The following is a 13,752-nucleotide window of genomic DNA, read 5'->3' on the forward strand; positions in this document are numbered from 1 at the left end:
ACAATATTTAGCTGTGATACAACAATTTAAAAAATCTAAATACTGAGAAAATCACCTTTAAAGTTATCTATATGACGTGCAACACTTTTACTTGTTGTCAGAAAAGTGGCTAATTCATTCAAATTCATACAGTTTAGATTTGTATGAAAACAAAACATGCTTAAAAAGTATTAGCTCCCAAACCCTACCCCTAAACGTAACCATAACAGGGGGATGAGCAAATTAAACTCCAAATTGCATTGCAAAAATCCACACAAATTATCCACCCAATCACAAAGTTACAAACTGCCACAAGGTTACATTGGGAACAAGTATGTGCTTGCTACAATATCAAGTCCAAGAGAACACAATCAAACAGATGTATATGGAAACTCTGCTAGGGCAACAAGACAAATAAAGTGGTATAAAAAAACAACAAGAGCTCAGGGATGAAGGACTGTTCACCAACCCTTGTTTCAACTCCCTGAACGCAGCAAACAAACCCAAGCCCAAACAACAACAACAACAACAACATGTCTCTTGTCGTGTCTCGAGTCTGTCATGCGGGCGTCTCTGTCGGGTGTCTCGGTGACTCGGAGGGTCTTGTCGGGTCCCTTCTCTTCAGAGCAAGATCCGTAACCTTGTCTCGTATTTCCCTGCGACTGAATCCCCCATGTTTCCCCCACTTCTGACAAGCATTTATGACCTTGCAACCCATCTCCCTCGCTGGGGAGACCCTCTTTTCTTCCCTGTCCATAAGTCATTCCCCTCGTTTTCTCCAGCCTCTTCCCTAAACAACCTGACACTCGCGCTGTAGGAAGAGAGAGGTAATCACACCAACTGTCCCAACTAAGAGCTTGCTGAAGGTTAAGGGCATGAACAGATGTGGACTTTAGATGATCTAATTTCATTTATCTCATTGTGTGTTCAAGTTGCCACTGTTTGATCATTTCTGTGTATCTGACCCTAGACCAAAAGATCATTATTATCAGTCTTATGTTGTACAGGTAAATAAAAAAAAATGCAAGTGAAAATGACTGATTTATTAATGGTAAAACCATCAGAATATTAGGAAAAGATCTTGTTAATAGACATTTTGTAAATGTCCAATTACTGTATATTTACATCAAATCTCATTTTTTGATTAGTAATGTGCATCGCAAAAAACTTAATTTGGACAAATTTTTAGGCGGTCCCAATATTTTGACTATTTTAAGCCTCAGAATTCAGATATTCATGTAGTTGTATCTCATATTGTCATTTCCTAACAAACCATATATCAATGGAAAGCTTTTTTTTATTCAACATGTGATGTATACATTTCAATAAAAATTTGCACTTATGTTGCACTTTTGCATCGTGCCATGCGCATTTGCTATTTACACGGCGGATTTTGTAAGTGGCAAAACTGAATGCTTCACTGGCGAGAAAACAGTTAAACAGACCATCTGCAGCATGAGGACAAAGAATGAGCCTCCTCCATTCAGCTTCTTTACTTTTTATTTGACTTTTACTCTTTACTCCTTTACTTTCGTGGATAAGGAAACGGTGGAAACCCAGACCACTGAAGACATCTATTAACCTATATTAATTTAATTTGATAAGTGCAAGGATTTGTTTTAAAACTATTTCTAAATTCAGTTCTAATTTCCAGCAAGTGAATAAATGAACAATAATAACGAAGTGTGGTCAAAAAACTGAGCTATATCCAAACACACATCCTATTCTTATGCTCCATATGGTGATGCATACATCTCCAAAACCTGACAGGTGGACAAATCTAAACTTGTTTTTATTAAAACAAATATAAATATGCATATAAAAAATAATACTACTAATAATAACATTATACAAATGCAAATCGTCATGAATAAACTGAAAAAAAAGCCCCCAGACATGAAGAAGGCATTTTAGGCAGTGATTTTTATATTTTATGTAAAAAATAAAAGTTTTGTAACATTTTAATCCTTTATTTTTTTATATGTAAAGATCAATTTGTATTGCTGTACACCCTATGTGTATAAAGCAATGTGTAAGTTTGGACCAGCATAGTTGCATATCTAACGCTCCCTGTGCTGGACTTCAGAACAGCTTTCAGTTCCTCAAAATAGCAATACGCCAAAAATGTGCCTTAACGCCTTTTTTTTAGACCAAAATGTGAAAATTAGGGTTGTGCTGGTCTGAAAATAGCAACAAATTTCGCCAAACACTTCTTGCGCCGGGTTTATGGGGCCCTATATCTCGCAATGTGACATTTCTATCCTTCAGACATGCCATTTAACTTTTAATTTGATATTTTACACACCTTGCATTGATCCATTTCCTTTAAGTCAATCAAAGAAAACTTTTTTTTTTAAAGTTCAAAAAAATCTATCTACCACCCAACTAAAATAAAGCGTGCGTGCTTCAAACTCCTATTCATGCTCTCAGTGTAATATAAAAATATCTGATATATAAAAAAAATTAATTAGCAGTGCTTTTTGTTCTCTCGCTATATTTCTAAGATCCTCCACCTCCACTTATCACTGTTTTTTCCTCTCCTTCTCTTTGGTTGTGTTGCTTTCTCTCTTTCAGCAGGGGGTCTGACACACACACTCACGTATACACACACACACACACACACACACAGGGGAGGGTGCACAAAACCAGCCAGGCAGAACCGACAGAGCTAGAGATGGAGAGAGAGAGAGAGAAAGGGAGAGAAAGAGAGAGCCGGGCCTCTGATTTTGTGACAGCCAGCAAAGGGAAAGTGTTCCCCTGGGAAAGGGAGAATGAAGAAGACTGGAAAAGAGGGAGAGAAAGAGAGAGGGAGATAAGAGGAAAACTACACTGAAGCAATGGAGGAGAAAAACTGTCACAAATCGACACTTCCACCTAGCCAATTGGATCGGTTAGACGCCTACAAACTGCACGCACGTTACGGGATGTAAAATCCACTGGCACATGTACACATCTAACATTTCTGTTGTGTTTTCTAACATTTCAGGTGGAGATTTCTCTGGCAGTCCTTATTCCCATCCACAGTATTCAACATACAATGAGTCTTGGAGATTTGCAAACCCAAGTCTATTAGGTAAGGACTAGATGAGTGAAAAGATGAAAAAAACTTGCTCTGGTGATGCGTTTATAGTGATGGATTTAAAACAGGGGTCACCAATCTTGGTCCTGGAGGGCCGGTGTCCCTCATGGGTTTTGCTCCAACTTGCCTCAACACACCTGCCTGGGTGTTTCAAGTATACCTAGTAAGGCCTTGATTAACTTGTTCAGCTGTGTTTAATTAGGGTTGGAGCTAAAATCTGCAGGACACCGGCCCTCAAGGATCAAGTTTGGTGACCCCTGATTTAAAAGTATAATTCAGCCGAAAGAAAACTTTAGCCATTGTTTACTTATAATTATGTGGAAGTCAGCTTGTAACGCAGACTAAACATCTACATTTCACATCTTTTAAAGCAATTACAATGATTTGTTGGGGCAGCACGGTGGCTCAGTGGTTAGCACTGTCGCCTCACAACAAGAAGGTCACTGGTTCGAGTGCTGGCTAGGCCAGTTGGCATTTCTGTCTGGAGTTTGCATGTTCTCCCCATGTTGGTGTGGATTTCCTCTGGGCGCTCTGGTTTCCCCCACAGTCCAACAACATGTGCTATAGGTGAATTTAATCAATTAAATTGGTCATAGTTTATGAGTGTGTGTGTAAATGAGAGTGTATGGGTGTTTCCCAATACTCGGTTGCAGCTGGAAAGGCATCTGCTGCGTAAAACATATGTTGGAATAGTTGGCGGTTTGTTCCACTGTGGCGACCTCTGAAGTAGAGACTAAGTTGAAGGAAAATGAATGAATGAAAATGATTTGTCCTCATTTAATATTCATTCTCAATTGTGAACTGGTGACTCATGCAAGAACCAATAACCATGGATTAGGTTTGCATGGTTTTGTGTAAAGGGAAGATTACTGTTAAATTTAACATTGGTATGCTTTTGTATAACATGGATAGGCCCACACGGAATCTGTGCATACAGAAATCTGCAGATTTTTTGCCTATCATTGAGTCCATTTATTTATTTATGTAAATGTGTGTCAATTTATATTTATACAGTTGTTAAGTTAATTTCACTAATATTATTGTCTAATATGAAAATTGTCATTTGGTATATCTACAATACAGTTTGTAAAGTAATGTGTTTTTTTAGTTTATTATATGAGAGATTTGCTTTGCTTACCAAATAAGTGGATCTTATTGGATTTGCATTGTAAACCTTAAATAAAAGTTTTAAAAATAATTTTTTTATTTTATTTCATATATTAAGTTTTTAGTTATGGTTCTCCCAAAATCTTTCCACATAAATACACAGATTTTATTTTATTATTAATGGGGTTTGCCCTTAGGCAAAGTCCATTCTTACTATTGTGGTTTATTATTCTTAATTCTGCCAAAAGTTCGGCGCGTAACTTGTCCCGCAGCTTTCGCCCCAGACCCTTGAAAGTGGTGTCAAATCGTCCGGTTCTATCGGGAATGGTGTGCTATGACTTTTATAAGCGGTGGGGGGTTTTTTGGCCCCGCAGGGGCCAAAAAACCTGCCCAAAAATCCCATAGACTTAACATTGAGCCGAACTTTGACGAATCACAGCGCCGAGAGTGAATTTCATAGAATTATGGGATTCACAGCATCTGTAGGGGGTTGCAGCCTAAGTGAGAACATACCTCGCAAGGGGGTATAAGTTGCACCTCTGGGGCTCTAGGACGTCCCAAAGTTCTCCCATTGACTTACATTGGCCCCATTGACTCCCATTCATTTTTCTAGAAGAGCACTAAACGCGCCGCGAAATGGGACGACCTTTAAAGCGTTGTAGCGCCAAGTGTGAAATTCGTAGAAATATGGGATTCGCAACATCTGTAGGGGGTTGCAGCCTATATGAGAACATACCCCAAAAAGGGGTATAAGTTGTACCCCTGGGGTGCTAGGACATCCCAAAGGGGTCCCCATTGACTTAACATGGCCCATTGACTCCCATTCATTTCTTGACTCACATGTCAATCACATTACATAGCAGTGTCATACAGACTTGAGGGTAGGCTTATTTGACTGAGGCAACCAATCAGCATCTCAATATGATTTTGAAGCTCACAAGCCACGCCCCCCCAAACCACTTAAAGACCCCTAATAAGTGCCCCATTGACTTAACATGGGGTGGGATGTCCCATTGCAGATCCCATTGACTTCAATTATAAAGTTCACACATCTATAACATTACATAGGAGTGTCATAGAGACACAGGGGTGGGCTCATTTGACTCAGACAACCAATCAGCATCTCAGTATGATAATGAAGCTCACAAGCCACGCCCCCAAACTGGTCCCATAGACTGCCATTATAACTGGCCTACATGCATATCTTTGCTTAGCAGTGTCCTATTGGCTTCAGGGATGGCTCATCTGACTCAGACAACCAATGAGCATATCAATATGATAATGAATCTCACAAGCCACGCCCCCAAATTGATCTCATAGACTGCCATTATAACTGGCCTACATGTATATCTTTGCTTGGCAGTGTCCTACTGACTTGGGTGTTGGCTCATTTGACTTAGACAGCCAACCACATTCAAGTTCACTCTGTAACCTCGCCCATAGCAACAAAACAGAGTACCCTAGCAACCAATCATCAACAGCTATATCTCAGCATCGGAACATCGTAGAGACTTGGTGATTGGCTCGTTTGAGTCATGCTAGCAAACGGAACTTCCTGTATGCTACACATGCTAGCAGTGACTAGCTACATGCTAATATTGACTAGCCAAGTACTGTAACTTGCTAGAAATGCTTACTAAGTATAAATATTTCATCAGGCATGTATGTGAGGCTTGCCTAGTAACCACCCAGGGTACCCTAGCAACTGCCTAGCAACCACCCAAATTACCCTAGCAACACCTTAGCAACCACCTAGCAACCACTTAGGACACCCTAGCAACCACCTAGCAACACCTTAGCAACCACCTAGCAACCACTCAGGACACCCTAGCAACCGCCTAGCAACGCCTTAGCAACCACTTAGAATACCCTAGCAACCACCTAGCAATACCTTAGCAACCACCTAGCAACCACTCAGGACACCCTAGCAACCGCCTAGCAACATCTTAGCAACCACCATTTCTTACCTTTCCAGTGCTATTGCCCAGTTTAGTACCATTTTGTACCCCATCGATTTGCCACGCAAACCCCATTCACATTTCCTTTAGGAAATGTACAATTCTAGTTATTATTATTATTTTTTACAAAATTCTGCACAGAAAAATCAATATATGTCAGCAAATTCAGTCTGGCCCTATTTTGGCTACACTAATGTTTAAAGCTTTTGAGAAAGAAAATATGGTAATACTTTAGTTTAGGCCACAATTCATGCACTTCTGGCTTATTACCTGCCTCTTAATAAGATATTAACTGTTTATTAGTAGTTATAAAGTATAATCTAATCCTGCAATCCTACACTAAACCTAAACCCAACCCAACTTCCACCTCACTAATAATAAACAGCTAATTAGTAGTTAATTGAGCAAGTAGAGTTAGTTAATGTTTTGCTAAAACTGATTTGTGACCTAAATTAACTTGTTACAGAAAATATTATTGCTATCTGCTGTGAATTATACATTACCTGATTTATATTGTTCAGTGTGTGCTTTGTTTTTTTCAGTGTTTCAGCAGGAGTACGGTTCATTACTAGGCTCAGAGAGAGCAGCGTCATCGGGACTATTTCCTGGTCAAACCCCACAACCCACAGGTATTAAAACAGCCATTAGATGAAAGAGTGAAATATGTGCCTCAGCTTTTTTGCAAAAATGTTAAAAACTTTGCTCCGGGTACATATAGTTGCACATTTTAGATGACAAATGTACTAGAGGGCGCTGTGTACATTTTTGCAAATCTGAAATGTGTTACTCAGGGTACTTTTTTTTTGTATGTTTCAGATAAACGTTCTTCTTGTACACATCTATGAGAAGGTGTTGCTTGTTGTACATATCACCTTGTGAACCACTGACCTAAACCCTTCCCTAACCACCAATAGTGTTTTTAAAAGCAAACATAAGTTTACATGCCACTTTATCTCTTTAAAACTGTGCTTTACCAGTATCAAACACGAGAGCTCGGCATCACAAGTAAAACACTGAACTTATTGCTAGAAATTGCATTTCATAAAAATGTAGGCTGAAACACATATTTCATGTTTGGGTGGTTTTTGCGTGTTGAATTTGTTTGTATGTGCATGTGGTGACCAGAATAAGTGGTTTAGAAGAACCTCACCGATCAGTAAAACCACATTCTGACACATCAGTCAAAAGCAAGGTGAAGGGCCACTGACTTAAAAACTGTTATATGTGTGTAAGAAAGAGCTACAGCGCTGACCTTAGAGTTCCCATTGGGGAAGGCATTCCTTGGGGATTTTATGGTTCTGTGGTGTCAAGACAGAAACCCTGATCTGACAGAAGTTTGACAGTGTTTGTGTGAAGTGATATATGACAAAGTAGACTGTCTAATAGGGCTAGGCTATATAGTAAAATATAAAAGTCAAATAGATAAGATATATGTATTTGCTTGTTAAAAACTGATATTCTTCCAAATGCAATTTCCACTACATGGCTTAACTTCTAAAGCAGATTCATTTAATCCTTCTAGGACGTAAAATGCCGTAATTGGTGGAAAATGTTTTAGATTTGAAATCTATTTGCTGCATTTAGCAAAATCAATAAGCATTAAACATTATACAAAATCCAGAAAATAATTAAGCTGTTTATAATGGTACATTCTGCCAAAAATTATTCCGGGCTACACTCAATAAATGACTTTAGCTGCTTGTTCAAAGTACTTGTTTAAAATAAGTTGAACAAAATTCTTAAAAGATTGAGTTAATTTCAGCAATTCATAACTTTTTGATTAACTTTTTGATCACATATAGGGCCAGTGTTTCCTTTACATATATTATTGAGAACATTACATATTCTATTTTAAAACATAAAATCTCTTACAAAAGCTAACACGTATTCTTATATCATATATAAATTATATAAAAAATAAAAAAATAATGAGGCTGTTAATTAATGAACCGGCTATTAAGAAATGAAGTTCAATATTTATTATTTATTATGAAATGAAAAAAATCCTACTTTAATAATAATACTAATAATATTAATGATAATGATGAATATTATTATTATTAGGTGTTGTTTATTGAATTTTTTTTTGTTTTTGAAAAGTCCACTTTTATCATTTGACACATTCAAACAACTGCAGAAATGTTCTACCCAACAGGCCCATGTCATGTTCAGTACAGATACTTGATAAACAACCTGTAAATTAAAAGCATTAACGTATGCTGTTTTTTGTTTTCACAAGCTTTGGAGGCATAACATAAATTACGGTTTTAAATAATAGGTCACCTATAGCTTTCGTCATAAGGCTGTGTTTAAAATGACATCAATGTTTTCAAAGAGTTGTGCGAAGGGAGCGCAATTGTAAACACGAAGATGGCTAAAACTGAACTGTAAAAATACATTGAAAGCAAATTACACCTAAGAGTGATGACATCAATGCTTTTTAAAAAAAATTATTACAAGTTTAAATGTTAGAATGTTCTAAACGAATAGGGCATAGGGGGGATAACTGGGAATAGAACTACAGCTCCAGAGGTGTAGATGCAAGCATAGAAGTTTGCGAAGCAGTTTGTGAATGTTCGTTGAAACGATGGATTTGGGAAACGCTAAATCAACGAACTATGTTTGTAACGACAGAACTTGTGACCTTAGTTGGCTAACGATGGTTTTCGGAAACGCACCCCTAAGCAGATTTTCTGAATCTTTTTGAATTTACTGAATCTCCTTTCTTTCTTTTCATACATGACCATTATTTGTAGTTGTTGCAATATCCACAAGTGTCCTATTAGTCATGGATTCTGACCATTAAATAAAATGACATTTTATGACATACTGTACAATATTTTCTGTATTTCACTTTCATTTTACAAGGCAAACACATCTTACAGAGAAAAATAAACGGAAAAGCATAGGCTGCTTCCAGTGATGTTATAAGCTCTTTAAGGAGCCATCACTGTCAATAAAGAATCTTTATTTTGAAGAGTGCATGACATTTTGATATACTTCACACTTTCAAATGTTTTTACAGCAACATAAAAGCTACTTAATCACACTCACCCTGTCTTCCTCCAGTGAAGAGAAATGCACACATCCACCATATTTCTCACAATTTTACTCTTTTTACTCCAGCAACAAAGACTAAGTAGCACATCTGTCCTTCCACTATGTTATACCCCACACTCATGCCTGCTGTCTAAAGTTAATGAAGAAAAATAATCCCTGCTCAAACTAACTATGATACTGAAGCCATTTCATTATTGAGGGGCCATCAGCACTTAATGCCAAAACAGACTGATCAGGATGAATTGTGAGCCTTATAGAGCAGAAATGGTCTTTTCCAGGAGGAAACTGAGCTGATGATGATGGTGTCATTTCATATAAGAGGAAGGGTGACATGATTGTGGTGGACTGATAAATCAAAGTACTCTAGCCTGCACATACATCAAGGATCATATAAATCTTTTTTAGATTATGCATTGCTTTTTTAATTTTCCTTTAAGATTTTAGTTTAACTTGAGGGAGTGAATATAAAACAAATGTAATAGCAGAAAATTTAGTTGTGTAAGATGACACATAAATATTCTTTGGTTCAAAAGATATTCAGTATGGACCATTAAATTGGTCAAAAATGTATCTAGATAGCCCACCAGGCACGCTGTTAAATTTTGGAAGCTAAAAAAAACAATAGCCCCGGGACTTTGGGCTACCAGATTTTAAGAGCATAAGAGCCGTTTTCATTGAAACTTGCACAATTATTATGCATCACAATGCATTTGCTGACCTATATTTGTGTTGATTTTTTTTATTTACCCTGTTATAGTGTTACCAAAAGCTTGAGTTAATTCTCAACCTAATCCTGATTCTTGGAAACTTTGTAAACTAAAAATGTTAAATAGGAAACATGTTAGGATCATTGTTATTGTTAGCATCCCTCAAAATGGTCTATAGTGAGGTTACACCTCCCATGGCCAATATCTTTATAATGTCCAATAGCTGCCATGTTTTTCTAAAATCTAGATACAACAGGGCATTTATTGTTATTGGTGCACTTTGGACAAAGTTCCTATTTGGTTGCCTAGTTACAGCTGTGTTTTTTTAATGTTACGTTACGATCACATGGCTAAACCATGCTTATTAATGTGACCTGAGATCGACTTTGGACTTTTATGACGAGTTTGGTGACAATATCAGTTATGTGGATATTTGATACAAGTGGCCCTGCCACTATTGAATATTTCAGGCTCCTGCTGTGAACTTGGATGTTTACCATTTTTTTCCCCTAAAATTAAAAAAACATTTGAAGCTTTGGAAATGTTAAACATGAGTCTGTGGTATGTATTTTTGTAGTTATGTAGTGCCACCGACAGGGCAATCAGAGCAATTCCTGCTGTAGACATGCAAAATCCTAACAATCCAACAGGGTTTCAGTGCTTAAAAACAAATTCAAAATCTATAACTAAAGATACCTATAATGGTATCTCAGTGATAGTAAATTAACAACAGGGGCTGTCATTTTGACTGTTTTTAAAAGTTGCAATTTAATAACTTTGTAATAAAACAGAACTCATATAATTATGGTACCCTGGCTTTTCCTTAATATGGGTATATTTCATTGTTATTTTATTACCATTGAATGGCCATAATGGGCATAATGACTAACTGCACGCCTTTCATTGTCTGCTACATTTTACAGTGCCTTTGAACATATGAGACTATGTTGCCTAACAAAAAAAGCCTAAGCATTGCTTTCTGATAAAATAAACATGACTTTACTTCAGACGTGCCTTTTAAAACAACATTTTCATTGCGGTGAAAAAACCTTGCTCTCTTGCTTGCTGGAAAAAGCAAGGAACATACATTTGCAAGTGAACTAGTGCACAATTATAGGCTTTATTGCATTAAACTATTGAATTTATAGTGTAATGGCATCATAAAATATGACAACAGACATTCAAAGCTTAATTTTTAAATCTAAACTAATCTATTTCTAAAATATAAAAATGATGTTACAAAAATTAAATTCTTACAGCCTTAAATGAACAGTCAGAAGGACGGCTATGGCTATTTTAGCAGATCTGGAATCTACCAGATTCCAGATCTGCTTCTGCATTTATATACCAGAAGCTTATAATTCTGATGACTGACAGTTTTTTTTTTTTTCATTTCCCACTAGGATCTCCATATTACTATAGCGCAGCCACACGAGGAGCAGGAACGGCTGCCACCGCAACTGCCAGTGCTTACGATCGTCACTGACCACGGACAGAGACGTGGAGGAGTGGGAGGCACGAAATAAACAAAGAGGAACAAAGAAAAGGGTTTGATAGCACCCACACAAGACTGCCTGCGTATGGAAGAAAAGAAGAGGAAAAAATCAGAAAGAAAGAAGAGGTGACAATGTTTTCCTGCCAATTACAATCAATGGTCCAATCAGTAGCTTCATCTGATGTGTCTAATTTCTGTTCATTAGTGGAAAGCAAACCCCCATTCACCTGTATCCCTGTGGTCTCAGCTCACACTAAATCTGTTTATGCTTTGATTTATCTTCTGTCATTAAAGCCTTGCTTATCCTATCGTCTTTGCATCTCTATGCAGTCTGTTCTAATAGAGATGATCAGGTGTTGGGAGTTGGTACCAGACAATCTACTAGTGGCAGCTTGAGATGACTTACACAGTTTGAGTTCATATCATCAGTTTGAATGTGGCATCGTGCGAAAATCATCAATTGTTTTGAGAGAACCTAAAGTGAAAGGAGATTCAGAAGAGTCAGACAGATAACTCAGGTCGGAATATTGGCATTATTTACCATAAAAATAGCCAGCGTGAAGGGCAGACCCATTTCACTATTGATCATGGGACGCTTCTATTTGAAACTGTAGTGTAATTACGGTCGATTCAGGAGAGATATTAACTGAAAGATGCTTAAATGTGTAAGCACAGCCCTCAGTTTTAATCTAAAACCATTTATGGACTTGAAAATAAGGGCATTTTAGCATCAGCTACGGCTAAAAGTGGGACTGTTTTGTGTAATATGTTGGACATTAGCAGCATGTTGTCGTCATGAATGAGAGCTTCGGTATTTTAAAGACTCCTCTCCTTCCTCTGTGTAGATAAATACTATTTACGTATGTACAGAGTACTCTTATTCAGCTGTACATTAGTAAGATTTATAGCTATTTATGATGGAGAGTAATATATATAATTGTGTGTCAAAGTTTACTGCAGACTAATGCTACAATGCTACTGCTAGCTAAAGATGTTGCTGTGGAATTTATAGCCGGTTCTCTTTTCAATCCCTAATGATTCATTCCAAATGCAAACCAGTTCCAACTATAAGAGCTTGCTGGCATTGAAGGGCTGGCAAACTTATTTTAGAAGGGAAGAACAGTTAGCGATGCTAACTTCCCCAACAGGAAGTAACGTCATACTGTCTGTCCCTTCAAATAATCTCTTTAGCCTCCCCAAAGAAACTCTTCAGTAGTGCAAATAGACACTCTTAAAAGCACAACGTGATAAATCTGTTATCCGGATGTGATATTTTTGTTCTCTCCGAGTGTTTTTATTTCGTTTTTTGAGTATTCCATTCATTCATACTGCGCCAAGACAATGCATGAGACCAAGGTGGAGGCCTTACCAAACTCTCTATGTAGCAACATCACACTGTACATTCTTCCTGTTCGTCTGTCTGAGATATCCTGTACATCTATCATTTACAATGACAAGAGCTTTTGATATCATTATTGACTGATATATTGATATCTAACTTTAGATTCTAGTAGAAGAGAAAAGACAAATGTGTGCTTTATTTAGCTATTGTCTGTGATGAGTGTTCCCAGTTATTGATTTCCTTGTTTTTTCTTTTTCTTTTCCTTCAATACACTGTGCATTGCTGAGTAGCTTTTGAAAAAGGAGAACACTGTAGTTTTAGTAGTGAGTCACAAGCACCAAAACTTTGATGTGAAATAAGAAAAAAATGACAAACTTATGAATATATATATACATACACACACACACACATATATATATATATAGAAGTTGATAGTTTTTATGTTGTTGCTCTGGACTGTAAAGTAGTTATAGGATTACGTTTGTAGACCATAAGTTGCGCGTCATGCAACTCTAAAGAAACCCTTGATGCCGTTCACCACTAAGGACTACTGGTGAACTTTGACCTTTTAAACTTTTAGTCAGAGGCATTATGAACCTGAAGTACACCAGCTGAAATCAAGGACAGTGCCTTTATTTTTCTACCGAGTCATCCAGAATGACCACGAGTCACTAAATTCAGAAACTGTCTGCATGACGTTATTAGATCAAAGCTTGACCGACCAATCAACAAACAAATGCCGCTGCCCACATATTTTTTACATGATAATTTAACCAACTATTTAAGATCCAGCAAACAAACGTGAGGCAAAAATACTTATATTCTTTACAATTCAACAGTTTATACATAGTTATTCATTAGATACAATTTTTTTATCTTATTAATCCTTACCTTCACCATAGAAACAGATTCAGACGTAATAATTTTACATATTATGAGGGGAGGTTTACACGACTAAAATTAAAAATAAAAAGTTTTGTGTGTTTTGGGAGCCTGAAAAGATACATTTTTTGGCGGTTTCAATG

At 37.1% G+C, this 13,752-nt stretch overlaps 1 protein-coding gene and 1 long non-coding RNA gene across 6 annotated transcripts in view; one reads left to right on the top strand and one right to left on the bottom strand.

Annotated features, from left to right (window-relative positions):
• Window positions 1–13,752, top strand: part of pax5 (paired box 5) — a 96,470-nt gene that overhangs the window by 78,111 nt on the left and 4,607 nt on the right. For 3 of the 4 annotated variants that reach the window (XM_087236323.1, XM_087236324.1, XM_087236325.1), the window contains exons 9-11: window positions 2,966–3,052; window positions 6,666–6,752; window positions 11,294–11,695. In XM_087236323.1, coding sequence (XP_087092449.1) covers window positions 2,966–3,052; window positions 6,666–6,752; window positions 11,294–11,376 — 257 coding nt within the window. In that variant the 3' untranslated portion in view covers window positions 11,377–11,695. 4 annotated transcript variants of the gene reach the window in all.
• Window positions 1–13,752, bottom strand: part of LOC147846809 (uncharacterized) — a 74,612-nt gene that overhangs the window by 36,949 nt on the left and 23,911 nt on the right. The window lies entirely within an intron of this gene.

Source organism: Danio rerio, chromosome 1 (assembly GCF_052040795.2).
Source record: "Danio rerio strain M-AB ecotype USA chromosome 1, GRCz13ab, whole genome shotgun sequence".
In the NCBI taxonomy this organism is placed as follows: domain Eukaryota; kingdom Metazoa; phylum Chordata; class Actinopteri; order Cypriniformes; family Danionidae; genus Danio; species Danio rerio.